Source organism: Pygocentrus nattereri, chromosome 7 (genome assembly GCF_015220715.1).
Source record: "Pygocentrus nattereri isolate fPygNat1 chromosome 7, fPygNat1.pri, whole genome shotgun sequence".
NCBI classification, from domain to species: Eukaryota; Metazoa; Chordata; class Actinopteri; order Characiformes; family Serrasalmidae; genus Pygocentrus; species Pygocentrus nattereri.
In genome coordinates this window covers 20,901,254-20,927,824 of record NC_051217.1, presented here as the reverse complement: position 1 = coordinate 20,927,824, position 26,571 = coordinate 20,901,254, and the positions used below count along the sequence as shown (strand labels likewise).

Here is a 26,571-nt window from a genome sequence, read left to right as displayed (position 1 = left end):
TGACACTGAGGTGTTTAAAAACTCCATCAGCACTGCTGTGTCTGATCCACTCAGACAAGCGCAACACATACTAACACACGACCACTACGTCAGTGTTACTGCAGATCTGAGAATGATCCACTGCTCAAATATTACCTGCTCTGTGAGGCTCCATGGGGGTCCTGACCACTGAAGAACAGGGTAAAAGTGGAAACAGAGAAACAGATGGACTACAGTCTGTAACTGTAGAACTACGAAGTGCAGCTATACAGTAAGTAGAGCTGATAAAATGGACAGTGAGTATAGAAAGAAGGAGGTGGTCACAATGTTATGCCTGATTGGTGTATATAGGCAGAGCCTTTTCTGGTGCTATACAGAACCATTTTCAAAAAGGTTCTATATAGAGCCATGTACTACACATTCTCCAACAATCTGAGGAACTATTTTAGCATGCAAAGAACAAAGAACAAAGAAGTCTTCATACCTGGTTCATAATAATGAATCTCAGCACGGGTTAGTGGTTAATGCGTTTATTAAATGGCATGATAAAATTTTGTATATAATTTAAAAATGCTCCAAAGACCAAAGATATGCTCACTGATTTTGGAAGAAACCCATCCTACCCACCATCCCAGACTTTCATCAAAGGGACTGGCATTGAATATATTGCACAGTATAAATACCTTGATTTTGAATTGTGGATTTCACAAACCCAAGGATGCTTTACAAAGAGATGGACAAGCCCTACGACTTTGAAGAAGAAGTGCTGTAAGCATATCTCCAAAGTTTGAGAGCATCATCGTTAACTGCTTAGTCCAGACAGGGTCGCAGTAGCAGTTGGGACGGTCGAGAATCCCAGATGACACTGCCCCCTGCAACTTCCTCCAGCTCATTCCCGGGGACCCCAAGCCATTCCCAGGCCAACTTAGTACACTCCCACCAGGAGGCGTCCAGGAGGCATCCGGATCAGATGCCCAAACCACCTCAGCTGGCTCCTCTCAATGCAGGGGAATAGCGGCTCTACTACGAGCTCCTCCCAGATGACCGAGCTCCTCTCCCTATCAAGTAGAGTGTAGCCCACCACCCTGTGAAGAAAGCTCATTTCCGCTGCTTGTATTTGCGTAGTTTGGGAGCAGCAGCATTGAAAGATCTGCCGCCTACTGTGGACACTCTTGTGCATAAGGCATCAAGAAGTCCAGTGCTGGAAGATCTGAGGGAGTGAGAGAGACCATACGGAGGAAGGGGCTCGCTGAGGTATATGGGTGTGAGACCATGAATAGTTTTGAAGGTTAGAAGGAAACGTTTATGATTGATGCGGGAGGATTTTGCTAAATGATGAAGCTGATGAACAATGGAGGTGATGTGAGCAGTGAGCTTGGTAACAGTGAGGACTCCAGCTGCTGAGTTTTGAGGGCACTGAAGCCTGCTGAGTTTAACGAGAAGACCATTAAAAGAGGCAAGGCCAGAAATTCAGTCTCCGATTCCCACAAATCTAGCACTTATAATGCGGGAAACTCCCACACACATTTACAGTAATGTTTAATAATATTCAGCCAATGTTTCCACCAGTGTGGAATGCAGGATGACTTAATCCTCAGACAGTAATGTTACTAAGGTGAAGCAGCAGCCCAAAGATAAAAGTTTCAGGCTAAGTGGCTCAAGAATACGGCCATGGCATAAACATAACAACGGTGAGATGATTGTATGTATGATGTTGTGCCTTTTAGAATCAGAATCAGAATCAAGCTTTATTGGTGATTGTTGTGCCAGGAACTTGCAGGACTCCACTGCCATCTCAGTTCTGTTCAGGATAGTGAGTGTTGGCAGGGCTGGAGGGCTCTTCCTGAAGTCCGCTGTCATCTCCACTGTCATCTCCACTGCATTCACTGTGTTTAGCACCAGGTTATTGTGACTGCTCCAAAGGACCACCTGATCAACCTCACGTCTGTAAGCAGACTTGTCACGATCTTGAATGAGACCAGTGACTGTAGTGTCATCTGCATACAATACTACAAGATATTGACTGAGGGGTCAGTGGAGGTACAGTCGTATGTGTACAGTGAGAAGTGCAATGGTGAGAGGACACAACCCTGTGGAACGCCTGTACTGATGATCTGGGTGTTTCCCAGCCTCACCTGCTGCTCTCTGCCAGTGAGAAAGTTGGTGATCCACTGGCAGGTGGTGCTTGGCATGCTTAGTTGGACTAGTTTGTTGTGTAGCTGTCCTGGGATGATCGTACTAAATGCTGGGCTGAAGTCTAAGAATAGAATTCTTGGATGCATTCCAGGGTGTTCAAGTTGTTGGAGAATAAGCTGGGGTGCCATGTTCACCAACCTGTTGCCTGGTATACAAACTGCAGGGGGTCTAGCAGAGGATATGTGATGTTCTTCAGATGAGAGAGCACCAGTCTCTCAAATAATTTCATGACTATAGAGGTCAATGCAATTCAAACTTGTGATGGTTGCTTTCTTGGGAACTTGTACTATGGTGGGGGATTTGAAGCAGGAATGTACAACACACAGCTCCAGTGATTTATTAAAGAGTGCTGTAAAGACTGGTGTGAGCTGGTCAGCGCAAACCCTCAGACAGGAGGATGATATACCATCTGGTCTTGGTGCTTTTACTTTTTGTTTCCTGAAGAGTCGATGTGCATCCTTCTCGCAGATCTTCAGGGCAGGCTGAATAGGTGGCTGAATGATAAGACGGCGTGAATCTGTGCTGAATGGGTGTGAAGAGCTGGGCTTTTCAAACCTGCAGTGAAAAGTGTTAAGCTCATCAGCCAGCTGACGGTCACCCATTGTCTGGGGGGGTATCCTTTTGTAGCTGATGATGTTCTGCAGGCACTTCCAGATGGTTGATGGCTCATTTGTGGACATATACTACTCAGCTTGTTGGAGTAGCTCTTTTTTACAGCTCTGATTTCTTTATTGAGTGTGTTCCTAGCCTGATTGTACAGAGCCTGATCTCCACTCCTAAACACTGCTTCTTTAGACTGGCGCAACTGTTTCAGTCTGGCATCGAACCAGGGCTTTTCGTTGTTATATTTAATGCAAGTCCTGGTGGGAACACAGGTGTCTTCACAAAAGCTGATGTAGGATGTCACAGTATCCGTATATTCATCCAGGCTGCCTGTAGCGTCCTCAAAACACACTCCAATCTGTTAATTCCATGCAGTCCTGAAGGCTTTCTTTAGCCTCATTGGTCCACTTCTTCACAGAGCTGACTACAGGTTTGGCACACTTGAGCTTCTGCCCATAGGTTGGAAGGAGGTGAATTAGCAAGTGACCCAGAGCAGCATGGGGAACAGAGCAATAGGCCCCCTTTAACACAGTGTAGCAGTGATCTAAAATATTACTCTCCCTGGTGGGGCAGGTAACATGCTGTCTCTATTTAGGCAGTTTAGTGGTGAGTTGTGCTCTGTCACAGTCCCCTAAAATGATAAAAACAGAGCCTGTGTGTTTGAGTGCAGTGCCTCATACACACGCCAGGGGTGAAATATAGAGTCCTGCAAGTACAGTGGACGTAAACTCCTCCAGACTGTTTCGTTAACACTGACACCTGTACACTTCCCTTGGTTGATGTAACAGCAGATTTAGCCACCTTTTTTCTTATCCAAGAGCTCCATGGAGTGGTCCACTCTGTAGAGGTTAAAGCCGTGGAGTTGGAGCTGAAGTTAGAGTTGGAGTACCAGCCGATGTTACAAAATGTCAAGTTAAGACCCAATCCCATTTCTTATTTTTACCCCTACCCCTTGTTTTCGAGTGTAACCCTCCCCCCTTGAAACTGAGTTACAAGGAGTAGTGGTTGAAATCTTCCCCCTATGAAATGGGATGACCCTTCAAGAACTGGATACGTCATCAGTTGTCATCAGCAACTTTTACGTAAACAGACAAGACAAGATTTTCCGGCCATTTCCAATATGCTGCCTCCAGCTGTGGTAATCTCACTTGTGTGTCACATGACAGGACAGGTAATCATATTAAAAATAGCCTGGAAAAATAATCAGGGTGTGTTTTCCTGATTTGTCTCCATAGTATAGCAATAATGGTATATCACACTGACATTTGCCATTTATCTGGAGGAGACTGAATAGCATAGGTGCTCGCAATTCATTCACAACTTCAGTTTTACGCATAAATCAATTAAACAAGTCACCGAATAAAAAAGCACAAAAAAAACTACATTACTTCATTAATAGCTACTAGTGCTGCTCTGTAGGTGACCCTGCCAGTCTGCAGTGACAGCAGAGGAGGGGAAAGTTAAGCTCCTCGCTGCTTAAATACATTTAGGGCATCATACGCCTTCAAAGAGGGGGAGCAATTATTTATTATCACCACCAAGAATTCTTCAGCGATATGAAGCTGAACTTAGCTTTCTAATCGCCAACTTCATGATTGATTTCCCATTTCACACTAAATGGTGCAGCAACCTCAGGTACCAGAAAGTAACTGCCGTACCATTTAAGGTGGAACGGGAAAGTTCACCAGGTAGTGACAGAGACATCGGCATATTACTGGTGATTTATATGCATGTTATGAAGGAAATGACCATAAAACGCTATTACAATGGTTCTTACAATACAGCGGCTTTTTAACACAGAAATACTTACATTTATGCGTTTCTTTGGTCGCTTGTGCAGCCTTCTTGCCAATGTTACGCAGGGCATTTTGGGAATTTTCTCATAACGCTCCGTTTGTAGTGAGCCTCTGAAAAATCTCAGTTTGAAGGGCCATGTAGTCCTAACACTTCACCCTACCCCTCCATCTCAACAACAACTACCCCCAGACGTGAACGCGCAAAATGAAGGGCTAGGGCTAAGTGTTAGGGGCAAGGGGTGAAATGGGACTGGGCCTTAGTCACCACTTAGATGGCATTTCTCATACAGCAGTCTTGAAAAGAAAGTGTGAGGCAGAATCACCAAAGTACTTGATGGTTAACACTACTGAAGTTTCACAGGTGCAGTGTGAAATGAAGGCGCTTCTCAAAACACTTACTTTACAGCAGACAACTAATTGGATAATTCAAAATTGTCATCTGGTTAAATTCATGAAAGAGATGGAGTGTCTTTCTTTCACATAGCTGAATACAGACACCAATTTATGGAAGCTACCTTAATGAGAAATGTCTGTCAGAAATGCACCAAGCTATTGCAAGCACACTTGTGCAGGATGTTGACAAGACAGAAAATTCACTGAGTGATACAAACCTCACCAATCTGATGCTCATTTTCAGAGCTTGGCCCTCACCAAGTTGAAAGAGATGAAGCAGAGGAGACAAAGGACAGGGAAAGAATAGAGCATGGAGAAAAGAGGAAAGGGAGCCACTGACAGAAAGACTGGAGACACTGATGCAGCTCAAAGAGAAGGAGAAAGAAGCAATAAATTACAGCAAAGTATATAGTTCAGAGAATCCCATACGCTCTCAGAAATAAAGGTAGTAAACTGTCACTGGGGCAGTTCCCTTCTTGTCTCTGGGGTGGGACCCTCAAGGGTCCATCTCAGTGCCTTTAGTCAGGGAACATAACTGAATCATAATCCACTGAAATGATATGTTCTGAGCTGTACTCCACACCCCATGAAAAGATACAAATACCAACTTTTCACCTGGAAAAACTTATTTAAGGTTCACAATCAGACCTTAAAACCACTGTTATACCTTTGAGGGAACATTTACATTGTTTGTACCTTGATGAATGAAAAATGTACCTGAACAGAACCTTCATTTCTAACAGTGTAAGCTGGAGAAAGCGACAAAATGCAAGAACAGGACAAGGTAAGACCTACAGCTCTTACCTCACAAGCAGTATCCCCTCCAAAAGTGTATAAGTCCTCCCCATATGACAAATGTTGAAAAATAAATTTCAGGCTCTGAGAGGGAGTTGCACTAATCAGTGCAGGAGAAAATGAAGGAGTAAGTAAAGCAATAAGTCAAAAGAGGCTGTATGTTCTTACGTGAAGCGGAGTGCCTACAACTCCCTTCCCTGTGATAAAATCACTGTAATGCACAGCCTCAATTGGCTTATTGCTTTTATAAAACAGCTGTCAACATAAAATATGATAAAATACACAATTTGCAGAAACTAATTTGTTATTATTAATAATGATCGACATAAACAAGTATTCACCAAGAAATATAGTATGGTATCATTGCAATGCAGCCATGAACCACTGAATGAGGAGAACATTCGGTTGCCCATCGCTGTGCACTGCAGACACTTCATGAACTTTTTAACTTTTTGTCATATAGCAATAAACATAAGATATCACATCACCGTTTAAGGCAAAAATAAGTACTTTTTGGTCATCAAATCACCTTCACAAGTTTTATTTAGCACCAATCCAGCGACGCCTCTCTTCTCACTCTGGGGCTAAATCTCAAACGGCTTCCTGCTCCCTACATAGTGCACTACGTAAGAGTTTAAATACTGGATCCTGCAGCCCAACAGTGAATTATACAGCTAAGAAACAGTCATTTGTGATTCAGACATATTCACACCTGATACATGCAGCACTGTTTGGCTGTAGAAACTAGAATTTCAAAACTTTCATAACTAGCACACTATTCAGGGAATACAGAGCCGTTTGGGATTCAGTCTGGGTTTGACGCGACTTCTGACAAACACAAACATTGGAAGTGTGTAAAACATTCACGTGGCATATTTAGACTTTTATGCTGCCGTTTTACAGTAAATCATACTGTAAGGACTTTAATTCAAGCCTGTGATATTAATGATGGAGTTGTTTAACATGTTTACTATCTTTCAGCCTGTAAGCAAGCTGACCAGCCAAGTTCTAGTTAAGAACATAAGTCGTCAGCCACTCAGTTTAAACAAAAACAACTTAATTAATCAGCACAAGGGTTTTTCATTCTGTGCCACAGGGATACAGAGTTCAGCTGTTGTGAGGTGTCATATAAGGGGTATATTGTGGATTTTGCAACAGCTTTGAACGCAGCTCTGCCAGTCAGATCTTAGGACCTGTTTTATAACCGGCATTTTGGCATCTGTGTTGTTGAGCAGAGGGAGGAGGCGTGCAATGTTACACAAGTGAATACAGTCTTAGTAAGTGACTCAATATGGGGCTCAAATGGAAGTGAAGAATTAAAAATGAATCAAAGGTTTTTACTGACTTGAACTGATGTAATATGAATAACGTCTACATTCAGAGTGAGAGTGGAGAAGTTGGAAACTAGCGTTTTAGAGTCGACTAACAAGACTTCAGTTCTGTCTGCATTTACTTTCAAGAAATGATTATCCAACCAACCTATCTAAGCGTATAGTTCGGAGACATTTTTTTGTCTTTTATTTTTCATGTGCAACTGACTGTAAGTCAAGTTTCCCGCTTGCACAATAAAATGGCTGGACTGAACTGAACTGAACTGAACTTTTTTTTTTTTAAAGAGTGCATGGGGGGGGGGTAAAGATAAAGGTAAGCAGTTGTGGCTAATAAAGAGAAAAACCCATCGACTGTTTTGCTGTTTGTTTGTTTTTGAGGTGTTTGTTTTGTTGACCTAATTGAGACTTTGCCGCTTACAAACGTTTTTAAAAAGACAGGTGTTGATGAAAGAGAACTTTGCACTACATTGAGCACAATCTATGCAGAAGGCTCACACAGTTTTAATTTGCCCTCACTTTAATTGTTTTAGATCATATGGAAAAAAAGACTGTATGCTTCTAAGAGTTAAAGATCACAGTCGAGTCCTTGTTGTGAAGTATTTGGGATAGAGACACATGTTCTGTCAGTTTTTATCAGGTTTTTATCCTCTCTCGGTGTGGGCGTGCAGTAGTGAAAGTTGAAGCTGAGTTCAGTGTTCTGCTGGATGTGGAGCCGAGCGCCTCTTAGGAACACAAAACACACTCTGGTGAGTGAGAATAGAGATGTAAGAGATGTGTGTAAGAGGGAGACTTTGATAAAACACGCACACACTTTGATAAAAGAGGCACAGATACTAATAAAGTTTTAATTATTCCCTGATGATTCAAGCACCAATGCAGACTCACCAAACTCTGCCTTAATTATTTCATTCTCTTCTTTTTGCTTTATGTAATTTTCCCCATTCCTCTCCATCACTGTTCTCCAAGGACTCATACACTCATCGTCCACTTTATAGAAACAACTCCTTTTTGCTTCCGCTCACTGGCCACTTTATTAGAAACGCCTACCTTGTGCTTCTGCTCACTGGCCACTTTATCAGAAACATGAAGCTCCTGATAGTTCTTGTGCTGATGCTTCCAGAGGCAGCTTGGCACTCTGCACTGAGTGATGCAACAGAAGATAAACTATTTTTAAGCACTACACGCTTCAGCGTGCTCTACCATTTTGTGGCTTAGATGCTGTTACTCCTAAACACATCTATTTCACAATAGTAGCACTTACAGCCGGCCAGGGCAGACCTAGCAAGTGAAGAAATGTTGTGGCAAAGATGGCATCCTATGATAGTGGTGCATTTAAAGTCACTGAGCTTCATGTGCTTTTATATTTTATACTTGTGAGCAATGGATGTGGCTGAAACACTTGAACTCAATAATTAGGTAGTGTCCACATACTTTTGGCTATGTAGTGTATGTCTGAAATGTTGATCATTTGTCTTGCAGTTTAAGCAGATCTCACAAATCACTATGCAAAAGAAAAGTTTGTATATTACTCGTATATGGTTTTTCACTTTTTGACATGATTTGAAAGTTCTCTTGGTCCTATATACTGTGTGTAAACTTCATGGTGAAAGGACCTACAAAAATGACCCAAAATTACTTGGAAAGAAGTCTGGTTCCATTGACTTACATTAAAATTAGAACGTTTTTTCCTTCTGTAAAGTTATCGTTTTGGAGATACAAGGTTTTGATCCGACAACAGAGATATGCTGGATGGAACTGGGAGGTATAAAATATAAAAAGGTAACATTTTTGTTTTTGCAAGAGAGGCCATAGAGAGATTATATATACCTGGCTTAACCCAGCACAGGTTAGAGAAGGAAGAACATTAATACGTTTGTAGAACAAGGGCCCTCCAAGACCAGGGTTGGGAACCGCTGCCCCCGTTCTGCAGCTACCAAATGAAGCATGAGAAGGTGGAGGGCAGAAGAACAGGAGAAGGACAGAGAGTGAGGAAATGCAGCAGTGTACCTGTAACCAAAGTCTGAGGGGATCTGAAGGCTGCACAGACAACATCGTCCCGGTGCTGAACTCCACCCTTCCACTCCGCTGGCTGGACAAAATACTGAGAGAACGAGTTCAGCCTGAACACTGTGATCGTCCTAACCAGAGACAGAGAGAGATGAACATGATGAGATGCTAAATATCCATTCAGAAAGCTTCAGAAAGACTGAGAAGAATGAGAGAGAATCACAGTCACATTTTAGCAGTGTTCTCGTTCACTTTTGTGGTAGATGGATGACAGCAAACCAGATATTCCTTTGTTTTCAATGGAGCCACAATGGAAAACTCTTCCACTGCCAGCGGCACTGTTCCGCAGACCACAGCGGGGAGCGGAACGTTCCGTCAAGAGTTTAATTGTCCCAGTTGTCTCCAGAAGCTCTGCTGTGTCTGATCCACTCAGACCAGCACAACACACACTAACACACCACCACCATGCCAGTGTTACTGCAGTGCTGAGAATGATCCACCACCCAAATAATACCTGCTCTGTGAGGGTCCATGGGGGTCTTGACCACTGAAGAACAGGGTAAAAGGGGGCTAACAAAGTATCAGAGAAACAGATGGACTACAGTCTGTAACTGTAGAACTACAAAGTGCAGCTATAGAGTAAGTGGAGCTGATCAAATGGACAATGAGTGGAGAAACAAGGAGGTGCTCATAATATTATGCCTGATGGGTGTGTGTGTGTGTGTGTGTGTGTGTGTGTGTGTGTGTGTGTGTGTGTGTGTGTGTGTGTGTGTGTGTGTATATATATATATATATATTCAAGATGTTTTCATTTCACTTATTTTTGCAGTATGTAGCTTTAACATTTAACATGCCTCATTTTGAGAAGTATTTTGAGGAGTGTCATGTATTTGAAGCATTGCACTGATTAAAAGCCAAGTTTTTTGTTTATTTAAATGCAAAGCTTCTCTGCTGTTGAGCTTGCAGCTGTTCAAGCATTCTCACTTCAAAGAAATTCAGCCAAATGAAGTGTTAGGAAAATGTTATAAGCAAGAATTCTATACTGAAAGGGCATCAGATCGGCGTTACTTCCAGCCCCAATGCCTTAAACCACTGAAATAGTTTTCAAGATAAGATCATTTATAGCACTTTTTCTCTTATTTCGAGTAATCTCATTAAGTTTCTTACAATACTGCCATACAATTCTGACGTGGCGGTGTGTTAGTGTGTGCTGCGCTGGTCTGAGCGGATCAGACACAGCAGTGTCTGGTGGAGTTTTTGAACAACATGTCCATTTACTTTCCGCTCTATTAGATGCACCTACATTGTTGGTCCAATTTGTAGATGTAAAGTCAGAGACGATAGCTCATCTGCTGCTGCCCAGTTTGTGTTAGTCATCCTCTAGTCCTTCATCAGTGGTCACAGGACGCTGCCCACAGGACGCTGTTGCTGGATATTATTGGTTGGTGGGCTATTCTCAGTCCAGCAGTGACACTGAGGTGTTTAAAAACTCCATCCACACTGCTGTGACTGATCCCCTCAGACCAGCACAACACACACTAACACACCACCACCACGTCAGTGTTACTGCAGTGCTGAGAATGATCCACCACCCAAATAGTACCTGCTCTGTGAGGGTCCATGAGGGTCCTGACCACTGAAGAACAGGGTAAAAGGGGGCTAACAAAGTATCATTGAAACTACAGAAGATGAACTAAAAGATGAACTACAGTTTGTAACCATTTTCGTTGATTTGCTTTTATTTCCCTTTGGATATTTTTTGCTGTGTACATCCAGTGGCGAGATGAGAAGATGGAATCTGACTGCAGGAACCAGAAAGTGTCTGAGTCCATCTACCAAAAGTCTGGGTTGGTTTGTGTCTGCTAGGACTCACACACTCCCTCCCTCTCTCTGCTCTGACCATTTTCACAGCTTCCAGCAGCAGCAGCACTCTCGGCACATCAGCGCTGATGCTAACCAGCAACGAAGGGTTCACTAACAACGGCGTGTGATGAATAGAGAGAAAGACACGCTTGTACAGACGAGGACATTCTTGAAAGGATGAGAGGAGGAACTGTAAGAGATGAGAGATGGAGTGCGTTAACCTCAGGCAACATAAACTAGAAGCTGGAATGTTAGTAATGACAGCAGTGACAAACACCCAGCACACTGTCATCTTTCAAACGATTGTTTTCTCTCATTATCTTTCTCTCGTTTTCCATTCAGTGCCTCCAGACCGTGTTGTGCTGAAGGAGCTTGTTTCTTTGAGGTTCCCTCACATCCCATCTCCTCCTCATCTCTTACCGGACATGTACCGTCTGTCAGCACATCACTTTTCTAATTGAAAAGGGGAGAGTCTTTGTATTGCCCTTTTTAATTTGATGTTATTGTCTACGTTTATATTAGTTATACTGTCTCAGCTTATTTTTTATTTTGGGACAAAATGTCAAAACGAAAGAAGCGCAAAGCAAGAGCACCAATCAGGGCACAGCGGTCACTTTGTTTAGGAGCTTGTTTTGACCTGTTGGTCATACCGACCCAGTGCAGCACACGGTTCAACATCAGCGCAGCAGCGTAAAATTTTGGGAGAGTCTGTTCAACATAAATGATGAACTAACCTAACTTTGTGTAAATAGAGCACAATATAGAAATATGTCCACATATGCAGTCGTGACTGACGTGGCTTTTTTCTGAATTTATACAAACACCATTTCATTTTATAGTAAATTAGTTTTGGCTTAGTTTATGTTTACGAACAGAGACCTACAGATCAATATATATATGACTAAATGTGGGCAATGGAGAAACAGTGTAAATTAGTTTTTTTTTTCCTCTCTCTCTCGCTCTCTCTCTCTCTCTCTCTCTCTCTCACCTCTCCCAGCCAAGCACCAACACTGTCCTCTTCAGCACCAGTATCTGAGCGATCTCCACTGCCAGGCCTCGGCCTGCGTTTAGGCTGTGGTGACAGTGTCCGTTAAAGTCCCACACCTGCCACACAGGCACACACGGAGAGAAGGATAACAAGATATTAGCATAATGTAAACAAACAAAGCAGGGAGGCAGCAAATATAAGCACAAATGCAGGAGGATGGATCTACAGATAGAGCGGAAGAGTGCAGAGAGAAAGAGTTATGCAAACATCATTAAACACACAGAGAGAAAAGTGATGCTTTGTGTGGAGAGTCAGGCGTCCACACTTCACACACAAGATATCTCAGTTAGATAACTTCAACTGAAAGTCAAGCTGGACCCTTCAACTGAGGAACGTTTCCACTGGCCAGTCCTCACTTTGGGCTTAAGTTACCTGGATAACAACTACAACTACTATCACTACTGCTGCAGCTGCTTTTACTACTTCTACTACAACTGCTGCTGTAACAGCTGCCACTGCTGCTACTACTACTACTACTACTACTGCTATTACTGCTACTACGTCTACTACAACTGCTGCTGTAACAGCTGCCACTGTTGTTGCTGCTACTACTACTACTACTTATTAGTGCTACTATCACTACTACTAGTACTACTACTTACTAGTGCTACTGCCACTGCTACTACAACTTACAACTACTAATACTGCTACTGCTACTACTACTGTTATCACATCTAGTAGCACTCTGCTACTGTTACTATTACTTCTTCTACAGCTACTTCTGCTACTCCTAATACTACAGCTATTAATACTACTACCACTACTAATACTATCACTGCTGCTACTACCACTCCTTTTACTACTGCTGCTGCTGCTACTACTACTACTAAATACTGCTGCTGCTACTACTACTGCTGCCACTGCTACAGCTACTACTACTTACTACTACTACAACTACTACAGCTACTACTACTGCTGCTACTACTACTACTGCTACTTACTACTACAGCTATGACTACTGCTACTTACTACTACCCCTACTAGCTACTACTGCTACTACAAATACTACTATTACTACTGTTACTGCTGCTACTACTACTACTACTTCTGCTACTACTGCTACTACTACTGCTGCTGCTGCTATTACTACAGCTACTACTAGTACTACTAAATACTGCTGCTACTCCTACTGCTACTATTACTATTATCACATCTATTAACACTGCTACTATTACTTCTACAGCAAACTTTTTTTAGTACTGCTGCTACTGAAACTACTGTTATCTACTACTAATTATACTATTACTAGTTTGACTGCTACTTATACTTCTAGTACTGTTGCTACTACGGTTATCCTTCCTACTGCTGCTGCTTCTACTACTCTACTACTAGTACTGTTATTGTCACTACTACTAGTACTACTGCTACTACTACCTCTGCTACTACTATTACTTCTAGTACTGCTGCTAATGATACTACTATCATAGCCTACTCTCACCGGACACTTTATTAGGTACATCTTGCTAGTAAAAGGTTGGACCCCCTTTTGCCTTCACAACTGCCTTAATTCTTCGTGGCATACTTTCAACAAGGTGTTGGAAACATTCCTCAGAGATTTTGGTTGGTTATGTGAGTTACTGTTGCCTTTCTATCATCTCGAACTAGTCTGTCCATTCTCCTCTGACCTCTCACATCAACAAGGCATTTTCATCCACACAACTGCTGCTCACTGGGTATTTTCTCTTTTCCGGACCATTCTCTGTAAACCCTAGAGATGGTTGTGTGTGAAAATCCCAGTAGATCAGCAGTTTCTGAAATACTCAGACCAGCCCGTCTGGCACCAACAACCACGCCACATTCAAAGTCTCTTAAATCACCTTTCTTCCCCATTCTGATGCTCGGTCTGCACTTCAGCAAGTTGTCTTGACCACCTCTACAAGCCTAAATGCATTGAGTTGCGGCCATGTGATTGGTTGATTAGCTATTTGTGTTAACAAGCAACTGAATAGGATAATGTACCTAATAAAGTGGCCGGCGAGTATATAGTCACTTCTACTACTACCTCTGCTATGACTATTACTACTACTACTTCTAGTACTGCTGCCACTACTCATCACTTCTACTGTTACTATGACTGCTAGTACTGCTGCTACTACTGTTCTCTTCTTTTGCAACTATTACTGTTTCTACTGCTACTTCTAGTATTGCTGCCACTACTGTTATCATTTTTACTACAACCACTGTTACTGCTACTTTGACTCCTTCTACTGCTACTTATACTTCTAGTACATCTGCTACTGCTCTACTGTTAACACATTTACTATAACCTCTGCTACTTATACTAAGACTGCATCTACTGCTACTTTTAGTACTACTGCTACCTACTATCTCTGCTATTATTACTACTTTGACTGCTATTTGTACTTGTAGGACTGCTGTTACTGTTATCACAGTTACTGTTACTGTTGTCTAAAACAACCTCTGCTACTACTACTGTTACTGCTTTTGCAGTTACTTGTACTTCTAGAACTTCACTTATCACATATACTGCAACCTCTGCTACTATTACTATTACTGCTTCTATGGCCACTTCTGCTTCAAGTACTGCAGCTATTGCTACTACTGTTATCACTTCTACTACTACCTCTGCTACCACTATTACAGCTACTTTTAGTACTCCTGGTACTGGTACCATGTCATCACTACTACTACCACCTACTAATACTATTACTGGTTGAAACTGCTACTGTCACTACTAACTAGAATTGTTACTACTCCTATTACTACTACTACTACAAGCACTACTACTACTTACTATTACTACTACTGCTGCTGCTGCTAGTAGTATTACTTCTATGTTAAATAGTGCCCCTGCTACAATAAGTACTGCTGCTGCTACTACTACTACTATTATTACTAGCACTGCTTTCACTAGCACTACTACTACTACTGCTACTTTCAGTACCGTGTACTGCCTGTGTTCTTTTGTATTTGTCTTTCGTATTTATTTATTGCACTGTATTGTCTGCACTGTGTTTATTGCATTGTCTTGCACTTGCATTCCTGTGTTGATCCTGGAGGAATGTTGTTTCATTTCACTGCGTACTTATACTGATCAGCCATAACATCATGACCACCTCCTTGTTTCTCCGCTCATTGTCCATTTTATCAGCTCCACTTACAGTATAGGTGCACTTTGTAGTTCTACAGTTACAGACTGTAGTCCATCTGTTTCTCTGATACTTTGTTAGCCCCCTTTTACCCTGTTCTTCAGTGGTCAGAACCCCCATGGACCCTCACAGAGCAGGTACTATTTGGGTGGTGGATCATTCTCAGCACTACAGGAACACTGACGTGGTGATGGTGTGTTAGTGTGTGTTGTGCTGGTCTGAGTGGATCAGACAGCAGTGCTGCTGGAGTTTTTAAACACCTCAGTATCACTGCTGGACTGCGAATAGTCCACCAACCAAAAATATCCAGCCAACAGCGTCCTGTGGGCAGCGTCCTGTGACCACTGATGAAGGACTAAGCTATCTCTGACTCTACATCTACAAGGTGGACTGACAAGGTAGGAGTGTTTAATAGAGTGGACAGTGTGTAGAAAAAACTCCAGCAGCTCTGCTGTGTCTGATCCACTCAGACCAGCGCAACACACACCAACACACCAGCACCATGTCAGATTGTACCTGCTCTGTGGGGGTCCTGACCAGTGAAGAACAGGGTAAAAGGGGTCTAACAAAGTATCAGAGAAACAGATGGACTACAGTCTGTAACTGTAGAACTACAAAGTGCACCTATACAGTAAGTGGAGCTGATCAAATGGACATTGAACATAGAAACAAGGAGGTGATCAAAATGTTATTGCTGATTGGTGTATATAGCTGAAATGACAATAAAGCCTGACTTGACCACTACCTCTGCTGTTTCTGCTACTACTAACGCAAGTCAATCACACAATAAAAACAGAGAAACAGACACAGAGAAAGACAGAAGTTCTGTGTTGAGTAAGTGAAAGTCTAGAAGAAGTGAAGTCTAAAGTTTTAAATAGCTGTTGAAAAGCACAGAGAGAAATATGTAATGGAAGATTATGCAGTTTTCTCTAACGCCTCCACCTCCACATCTTAAAAATCAAGAAAGTGTCTTTGTCTTGTGGCGACCTCTGACCTTGACCACGCCATCCGTGCCGGCGGTGAAAAGTCTCGTCTGTGTGGTGTCCAGCGCCATGGTCGAGATCTCCGCGTCGCCGTGACAGCGATGAAACTGCTTGACCTTTTGGCCTGTGTCCATGAGCCAGCAAGTCACTGCTGAGCTCGCATCACTGCTCACGACCTTGAGTGAGAGCAGAAGCAGGAACGGCATTACAGGCACAGTCTACTAACACTCTACGCTCTTAATATGATGGTTCTTCAAGGGTTCTTTAGCAATGAAAATGGTTCTGAACACTTAAAGAACTCAATACGTGATTACAGGGTTTTTTTGCATTGTAAAAGGGTTCTTCTGATTGATGGAGAAGGTGCTGTAGATGGCTCTATATAGAACCGTTTGAAAAGAGTTCTACATAGTACTAAAAGGGATCTTCTATTTTTATGATGTCAAGCTTGTACCAATAGAAGAGCCTTTTTGGTGCTATATAGAATCCTTTCCAAAAAGGTTCTATTGAAAAAAACTGTATACAGCAGCTTCTCCATCAATCTGAAGAACCCTTTCATGATGCAAAGAAACCTTTTTATCATGCAGTGGGTTCTCTGAGTGTTCAGGCTCTATACAGAACCATTTTCTTTACCAAAGAACCTTTAAAGGACCATCTTCTTAGAAAAATCTGTTCTTCATTACAACCGACATATTCCTACATAAACATTTATAAACACTTATTCCAATAAGCCTCAAGTTGACATAACCCTTATGTCAGGTGCCTGATTTTTTCTTCCAGACGTAAGGTTGTGACACTTTTTGGGGTGATGTGGCTTGGACTTCTCAGCTAAGAACACTTTGTACACTATATGGCCAAAAGTATATGGACAGCCATCCTTATTATTGAGTTCAGGTGTTTCAGCCATACTCATTGCTAACAAGGGTATAAAATCAAGTACATAGCCATGCAGTCTCCATAGACAAACACTGGCAGTAAACTGGGTTGCACTGATGTGCTCAGTGACTTTAACATGGCTCTGTCATAGGATGCCACCTCTGCCACAAGTCAGTTTGTGTGAAATTTTTGCACCTGCTGGATCTGCCCCAGACAACTGTAAGTGCTGTTATTCTGAAATTGAAGCAACAACAGCTCAGCTATGAAGCTGAATCACATAAAATCTTTCACTACAGAGTTCCAAACTGCCTCTGGAAGCAACATCAGCACAAGAATTGTGAGTCAGGAGCTTCATGAAATGGGTTTTTGTGGCTGAGCAGCTGCACACAAGCCTAAGATCACTATGCACAATGCCAAGCGTCAACTGGAGGGGTGTAAAGCGCCATCACAGGACTCTGGAGCAGTGGAAACGCTTTTGTATATGTAAGTCTGATGGATGAATCTGGGTTTGGTGGATGCTGGGAGAACATTACCTACCGGAATGCATAGTGCGAACAGTGAAGTTTGGGCGAGGAGGGATAATGAACTGGGGCTGATTTTTAAGGTTTGGGATCCTTAGTTCCAATGAAGGGTGATGTTAATTTTACAGCATAAAACATTTTTTTACACAATTTTATTTTAACAAAATTTTTATTCGCTTGCTTGTTGTCAGCTGCCTAAGATATTTGCACTGTAACATATAAAAAAAAGTGTCATAGCACAACTGTCAGAGACAATCACCTAATAAAGGTGTTAAGTCAACTTGACATCAGAGTTGACAAAAGCAGCCATTATGAAATAAGCTTTAATAAATGTTCATGTAGGTTTATGTTTTAATGACAAACTTATGTAGTCTTATGAACACTGCCCTACAGTACAGTGTTAGCCAGTGTCTCAGTGATTCCCTGTCTCCATGTCAGTAAGAGAAGTACTTAAGCATTCCCTGAGCGCTGTCCTCTCCCCTACCTGTCCTCATTTTTCAATCTGACAGATTAAAGAGAGAAAATCTGCTCCTTTAAAATCTCACGGTAAACAACAAAGCAACAGATGCAGAACCAGTTTGGAGCGTCTCAAACAGCAGATATCTTCCAAACACAAGAGCACAAGGTGTCTTTCTGTCTCTCTCAGCACTGACCCAAGAGACAGAGTGTGACGGTGCGGTTTGGCAGCACCACACTGCCCCCACCTGTCTGAAGAGGGAGTTGTAAAGGACGCAGGTGACAGCACTTTCGTGACTCATCACTCTCCTCCCCGACTCTTTCTTCGCCTCCAGCAGGAGCAGAGCGCTGTTGAAAGAGAGGAAGAGGCGCGATCGCTCCTCGTGGAAGAAGAGGAGGGTCCTGCACTCCTGAGTTTTAGGGAAGATGCCTGCAATGCGCTGGACACACAGCTGAGTGGCCATATCCCACACCCTTAACACCTGAGCAAAAGAGACATTTTAAGGGGAAGTCCACCAATCTCTCATAAATCCTAAATAATTAACTGGTTACGATGTACTCAGTCAGAGTGGTTTGATGTGAAAGGCTCTATTCTAGAGAAACTTACCGCATCAGAATTGTTCACAGTGGTGGTGATAGGAGCCAGACGTCCACCTCTAAAAGCTCCCTCACAGAAAGTTACTACATGAAATGGTTATGAATTCACTGCCTGCTGTCAGACATTGTTTTACGATAGTTTTTAGAAGATTTTGGACTCCTTTCATGGTGGAGGGATACATGGAGTAAATAGTCCCCAAAGAACGATTTTCCACTATTTTCCATCATCAACATTCCATATAAAGCTCAGAAGACTCATGTAGGTTCACTGGTGGGTTTCAATAGTGAATAAAATTTCTATATCTGTGTTGTAGACATTGTGACCTCTAGACCTCTATCACCACCACTGTAAAGACATCTGAACCATTTCACACCTAACCCCTCTGAATCATCTCACATCTCCCACACTGAATTACAAAGAAATTTAGAAAAAAACGAGTGGGACTTCCCTTTTAAATAAACACAAATAACTAATTCTTCTTCTGCATCATAATGTATTTTTAAGTGAATTTACAGCAAGCTGGGTGTTTTCTGTCCATGATCGGTTGGGTGGTGATAATGTTAATTTTAAGTGGACTTTAAAGGAAGAGGTGGCCACATTATCAAGTCTGTTCAAGACTACTGAACAACTTGACACACTTTGAGGTGAGTCTGACAACTTATGCTGTGCTCACAGGTTTGTGTTGAAAAAAACGTAGTTCTGCGACTCATAATGGCACGTGGCTACAGCAGCATGACGCCATGCAAACATTGGCATGGTAACAGCAATGTCGGTGAAAATGGATGATTATTATTAGAGAAGAGCTTTAGCGGTGTAGATTGTTTATTTAAGGTGGAGAAAGTGAGGAGGGGCTCTGTACTCTTCTATTTTTGTCATATTAAACTGGGTTCCTGTGAATTCAACAACTACAGGTTTGGTGTCCATGGCTCTCCAAACAGTCAACATCTGGTTTATTCCACTGCTGCAGTCAACAGCAAAAGTTGGAGAAACTGAAAGCTTGACGGAACATTCTGCTTAGTTGCCGTTATTACCACTCAAACTGGTGCCCTCTCCCTTTACTTGTTAGCTACATTAGCCTCATTGCTCCTAACCTCAGGCACCAAACATGTCTTTGCTGATCGACTGCATTTGAGGTAAGAGCTGATTTGTTAAACTTCCTACTAGGAACAACAAAAGAGTGCTTCTACTCGGAAAGCCAAGAAGGTGTCCTCAACTAAGCACATCAACATGCCTCACACTGTCAACCGTAATAAAGCAGTATTTTTGCATGCGTGGAGTATGACTTAGAGTAAATGTTACCACTGCAGCGCCTGTGTTTTTAATTGCTTTAAAATGTCAGACTCAGGAAAACATCCTTCACATGTCCTTATTAAAGAAGGCCGAGTGGAAGACATCGTGTTCTGAGACACATAAGCTGGAGGTCCGTCACTCCGCCATCTTTTAAAGATCAGAGCAGAAACTTTGTCTCCTTGACGCAACGCATTTATGCCGAACATACTTAAACTTTCCGATAGGGAACGTAATTGGATACAAGTGTTTACACGGATAGTATTCTTCTATTTAACAGATTATTTGCAGGATTACCCACCTCATTCAAACGGACAGAAATCATATTCTGAATGGACTCAATCGGACTAGACTATTCCAATTGAGGTCTATGCATGCATGCATTCTATTCCAATTGAGCCTTTACTGCCATTAGCAGGCTCGCTTATCGCTAACTGTACTAGCTTTACTGGAGGCATCCCACTTTTTAGCTCAAACACGCAGCAGTCGATACAATTCAGTGCTTCGACTTCTCACTTCCAAATGAAGTCAAACACAGCTACAGCTGCAGCTTCTACTTTAAGCTCTGTTATGAATGGCTCACTGCTCTCATCAACCATCTTGATTCTGTTCTTCCCTCTTACCTTGTCTTTTGAAAAGCTGATCAGTTGCTTCTTTCCCAGCATGAAGCGCACTGCCACCACACTGGTTACATGACCTCGGAGGACGCCCACAGGTTTGGAGATGAGGTAGGGGTTCCAGAGGCACACCTGATTATTCTCACCTGCTGTGGCTACAGGTTTGAAATGAGAAAATAGAGCACAGTTGGAATACTTGAGTATAAACTCATCTCACAGACACAAAACACTGGTACTGAATGTCCTCTTTATAGTACTGTAGCTCCACCGTGCTGGTATACAGTTAGAGACTGGACATGATGATATATTTAGCTGGATGGTCCACTGTCAACCTAGCAGTGACAGTGATTTGTGTTAAAACTCTGGCAGCACAGCTGTGTGTGACACTTTTGTACCAGCACCACACACACTACCATCAATGTCACTCCTGTGCAGAGAATGGACCACCGCCCAAACAATATCTGGAAAACAGCGGCCCTCTTGGTCAGAAACTGACTAGTTAAGAATAGAGAGGGGCTGTTACACTGTACAACAACATATGGATTGCAGTATGGATTGGAGCGACATGGTATGTGTTTTTAATAAAGTGGCCAGTGAATGGAAGCACAAGGTAGGTGCTTCCAATAAAGCAGCCAGTGAGTGGAAGCAGAAGCTAGGTGTTTCTAGTAAAGTGACCAGTGAGTGGAAGCACAAGGGAGGTGTTTCCAATAAGTGGACAGCTAGTGGAAGCACAAGGTAGGTGTTTCTAACAAAGTGACCAGTGAGTGGAAGAACAAAGGTAGGTGTTTCCAATAAAGTGGCCAGTGAGTGGAAGCACAAGGTAGGTGTTTTAGTAAAGCCGCCAGTGAGATTATATTTCAATTTTTCTGGATGATGAAAGCAAAATTAACTTTAACTACTATTATTAACTATTTTTAACTATAAGCTGTTAAAACCATTGAGTACCAATGAAGTTGAGTCCAGGGTGGTAGTCCAGATCAATGATTCCGTTCTCTGTGTGGAAAGTCGCAACTCTGAGAGGTCTGGTCTCCCCCTCTCTCCAGGCCAGTACCATGCTGTTCTGAGCGGAACTGCTGCAGGACACAAAAGCTTCCAGAGACCCCAGGAACCGCACTGAGGAGCAGAAACACAGTACAATACAATTATGATACAAAAAAACAACATAAATCAGTAACTGTACATTCATTAAGGTGCGCCTACTACTGACACAGTTCAATTGTGCATGCATAGCCTATTTAAACTCCATAGAAAAGCATTGACCATTGAATGAGATGCTCTGGAGCAGCTGCACATGAGCCTAAGGTCACCATGGCTAATGCTAAGCATGGTCTACAGGGGTATAAAGCCCCCCAGCATTGGGCTGGGAAGCAGTGGAACAGTGCTCTATGGAGTGATGGAGTGATGAGTTGGGATGAGTTAGAGTGATTCAGAATTGACCATCCAACATCAGTACCTGATCTCACTGATGCTCAATCAAATCCTCACAGCAATGTTCCAACATCTAGTGTAAAGCCATCCCAGAGGCTCTAATAGCTTATATTGTCACTGTTGTATAAATTTCTCATATATATCAAATAGCAGCTGAATTTTTAATATACATTACGTTGCATATTTTGTGTACATTGTCAGGAGTTACAATTTTTGACAATATTTGCTTATGACAGCAATGGTGTGCATACTTCACAATGCAGTTTATTGGAAGTAGCGATGGGATGATCAGCGACAGATAGATAGACAGACAGACAGACAGACGACAGACAGACAGATAGACGTATGGGTTTATGTATGGACAGATGGACAGATGGACGGACGGGCGGATGGACAGACAGACGGACAGACAGGCAGGCAGGCAGGCAGGCAGATAGATAGATAGATAGATAGATAGATAGATAGATAGATAGATAGATAGATAGATAGATAGATAGATAGATAGACAGACAGAGAGACAGACAGAGAGACAGACAGACAGATACATATATAGGCAGACAGTTTATTAATCCAAGAGGGAAAGTCATCTATTACAGCAGCACAAAGTTCAGTAAAGAGCTAAACAAGAGCAAAGGTATTGCCATATTATACAGATCCATAAACAGAAGAAGTAAAGATATATAATGAAATATACTAAAACAACCATAAAATATAGGTTGCAGTAGAAAGATAAGTCAGTAATATCACAAATATTATGCAGGTGACAATGCAGTGGTGCTCATCATGCCCAGTAATTGATCTAAATGACTGAACACCATAAACAATGTTAATAATTGTGAAATATGCCTGGGTGTGTAAAGAAGTGGCACTGAAATTTGCAATATGTATAGATGTATAAACAAAATAACAGTGCAATAGTAATGAGTGGAAAGATTTGACAACAAATTCATATTTTACACTGCAGCTACATAATCTGTACATCTAGGGGAGTTTTACGGACAAAGAGAGTCAGTGCAACTCCTGGTGATATTTGTTGAACTTATTTAGCAGAATGGGCCGTTACCCAATGTCTGTGTTACTACTCACTAAATCTCACTAAAAATTTCCATCTCTTTCCTGTGTTTGAGTGATGAATAAAAAACACATATAGAAGTTGATGTGAAGCTTTCAGTGCGTGAAATCTGTACTCTGTGTGAAAAGACCTCACGATAACCAGAGAACAAACTACACTGTAAATTAAATAAACCATATTTTATCAGAATGCAGACAATCACACATACAAAATGGAAAGAAAAAAGCAATAAAGTCTAACTATGAATTCCACTGTATCAATAATTACCGATAAACAGCCCCAGCCTGAATTAGAAGCAGAATAAATGAACGAAGCAGAGGGAGGAAATGAGGTCACAGCTTACCAGTTACCTGAGGAATGTGTTTGAACTGAGATGACACGAATCCACTCAACATACTCGTCATAACAATTTGTGCTCTGTCTCGTCCTTTTTATTGGGAAATTAGGAGAGGAACAGAGCTGCAGGCAACAAAGCCAACAAAACATCCCACTCCAAGGATCAAACGCAGGCACTTCACGCTCGAGAGGCCACGGATGCCTTTTTGGGTAACAGACACATACCTTTTAACGGCGCTACCACCAGGCCTGAAGGCCAGCGTGCCACCAAGATAGAGGTTTTTAGTCTCTCTCGCACAAACACACGAGCGCCGTGTCTAATCCTAAACATTAGATGACTCTCCAGGGTGGGAAGAACTTCAAAAGGATCCCGCCTACAGCCGGGGAGATAAAGCACCCAGCAATTTTCAATTAACAAGTCCTTTTCATGTTCCGTTGTGTTTCCTTCTGCTCTCTTGTGTTTGTTATTCTTGTTTACTTCGGCTCCTATTCTCTCTGTCATCCTCCGCCGTCTCGGAGGAGCCCGCTCACCCACACATACATGCTGCCCTCATCCAGTGGGATGTGGAGATCGCTGCCATCAGCTTGAGATTGTATATCTCTGTGAGATATAAAGCTGGCGATAATATTTCCACAAAAGCTGCATACTGTCTACAGGAGTTCTGCACACTGGAAACGATGTACAACATTGTTCAATAGTTTCTAGTAGGGCTGGGCAATTAATCAGAAAGTAATCGGAACTGGCATTCAGAACCTCTAGCCAATGTAATCTTGCCCATGTCGGTTATTTAGATTTTTTCTCAATTCTGTTAATTCTTTCCCCACTCCGTGTAATCATGTACTGTCCCCTTAAAAACTTACTACCCCGTGTGTCGTCATGTGATTCCATCACATCCAGTCTGCGACATGGCAGCTAAAGCTGCGTTCACACAGCAGGTAAAAGTGGCTCAAATCCGATTTTCTCACCAAAACCCAATGTTTTGTTTGGCTGTTCAGGTTATCTTTTATGGTGACCTGTATGAGACATCAGTCCAAACAGATTAGCTCCTAAACTGACCCACATGCGACAAAGAACAGAGCGTCACGCTGCTTCATGCGGCTCATCCAGAGGTAAACAATCACAACCGCCAACAAACGCTAGTCGCTCAGCTTCATCTTCACCAGCATCACAGGAGCCAGCATGAAGCATCACTGACTGATAGCTGGGCTCATCACCCAGTATATTCAGCTCACCGTAAAAAAGGTGTGGTCACTTCGTTGGTTCGCGTCCTCGGATTCCTTAAACTTTGCTTTCAGACTTTTAATTGTTCTTTTGTCGCTGCAGCTTTGCTCTCCTTCGACTGCATTTGGACATTTCTTTCCAAATCTCTTCAAACACGGAGGAGTTTTGGATGAGTCTCTTCTAATTTTTGCACAGGAATATCACCCCAAATGTTTATGTGGTATAGATAGATAGATATATATTATATATTAATATATATATTATATTATCATATATATATATTATGACGAATGTCGAGTTGGACTGATGTAAAAGCCAAGTGAATTCCAATCTGGCTGTTGAGACGATTTACATTAAGATATGCAGAGCATATTTACAATACAAGCCTTGTCGGTAAACTATGAGGGCAAAAAACAAACAAAAAACAAAACCAAAATAATCGTTCATTAACCGTAATCGAGGTAAAACATTCATACTGATTTGAGGTCATATCGCCTCAACTCAGCGATTCAGACTCATCCAGACTCACTCGTGACTTGAAGCCTCTATCTAGTCGCTTTTGTGGTTTTCTTCTATTATCTCTAGTTTTTATGATGTTTTTACTTTGAACTGGCAGAGATTTTTGAAAAAAAAATTCTTGCCATTTTTCCATAGTTCAATTAGAGTTGGGTGGGGCTACATTTGGAGCAGGTGATGTCAGGTCTGCCAAAGTACTAATAAGAGTTAGCAATGAGTATATTGTCACTGTCCAAAGGAAAACATCTCCATTTAGTCAATTTGTACTTTTCTACATGATTTGAACACAATATTTCTCCTTTACATGGTATGAAAATTTCATGATGATTGGACAAACAAAACGCCCCAAAATCAATTAGAATAGAATCTCTTTACATTAACTTACAAGAGTGTTTCTGCCCTTTCCTGTACCATTACCATTTTTTTCTTTGGCTAGCAACAATATGGTAGTTACGCTCCTCTCTAACACTTAAAGTAGCTGCTTTAAGTGACTCCCAGCAAGTGGCTTATTTAAGCTTTTCTAAATTTGTTAATAGGGCTTGTTATGAAGGTTTATCACACTGTTGTTTGTATCATAGCTGGATGCTGCCTGCTACTTGCACCTGTTGCAGGATCCTACTGTAAGAGATTAGTGTGTAGGTAGGTTTACTTAAGTGAGCTCTTCTCTTGTTTAGGACTTCAGGAGTTAATAGAGTTTGTAGCTCTAATATTCAGGGTTTAACACTGGTTAGTGCCGAGTTAGTGCTGGTGCACAAGAGCGTCTAAAAGACATTAGCATGTGTCTGACCTTGTATGTATCAGTTTTACAGTGATTCTTTCAAGAGTCCTGACATACAGCTGCCACTGTTAACAATTAACTCTAAACCTGCCTATGGCTCATATTCATAGTCAAATTTTCAGACAGACTAGTTTTTTCAAAAATGGGTCTCACCCATTTGTGACTGGTTGATCTCTCGGTCACTTTATTACCATGTTAGTGGTAAAACATTGAGCATTTCAAGATTTTAATTGTTTTGAGCCCAGCCAAAACTTGACAATGAAATAAAAGCATTGTGGCAATGGTATAGAACAGAGGTCACTAATAGGTGGACTGGGGTCCGAGTCCAGACCCAGATGCTGACAAATGTGGACCTGGGCGTATAACCAATAAACTATTATTTAATTCGAACTGGGTGGTCCTATTTTAACATTTCTAGTCATTATGGTACCAGTTTAGCGGCCCATGAGACTTACAGACCAATCACATGCAATGTAAATATCACACATGATGCTTCTCAGCCAATCAGATCTGTGCATAGCGATGAGTGCCAAGACTTGAGTGCGTGGTGCACACACAGGGGAGGGATGAGGAGATACACAGCAGTCAGTGAAGAAAGTGAGCCAGATTGTTTCACACAGCGTGATCTAAAAAGAGAAAACTGACAATAAATGTTGTTGAAATTTGACTGAACTGGACTTTATTTGATCTGATATTCAGCTGTTGACTATATAAGATATACCTGCTAGGCTACTTCAGTAAATAGTATATGGGACTGAATCAT

At 42.0% G+C, this 26,571-nt stretch overlaps 1 protein-coding gene across 2 annotated transcripts in view; it reads right to left on the bottom strand.

Annotated features, from left to right (window-relative positions):
- The window catches only part of LOC108443153 (WD repeat-containing protein 49), an 89,123-nt gene that overhangs the window by 48,873 nt on the left and 13,679 nt on the right, over positions 1 to 26,571 (bottom strand). For both annotated transcript variants that reach the window (XM_017723605.2, XM_037539863.1), the window contains exons 6-11: positions 21,402 to 21,569; positions 20,463 to 20,611; positions 18,203 to 18,436; positions 16,116 to 16,280; positions 11,952 to 12,067; positions 9,101 to 9,231 (exon numbers count right to left, since the gene is read on the bottom strand). In XM_017723605.2, coding sequence (XP_017579094.1) covers positions 9,101 to 9,231; positions 11,952 to 12,067; positions 16,116 to 16,280; positions 18,203 to 18,436; positions 20,463 to 20,611; positions 21,402 to 21,569 — 963 coding nt within the window. The remainder of the gene's footprint in view (positions 1 to 9,100; positions 9,232 to 11,951; positions 12,068 to 16,115; positions 16,281 to 18,202; positions 18,437 to 20,462; positions 20,612 to 21,401; positions 21,570 to 26,571) is intronic.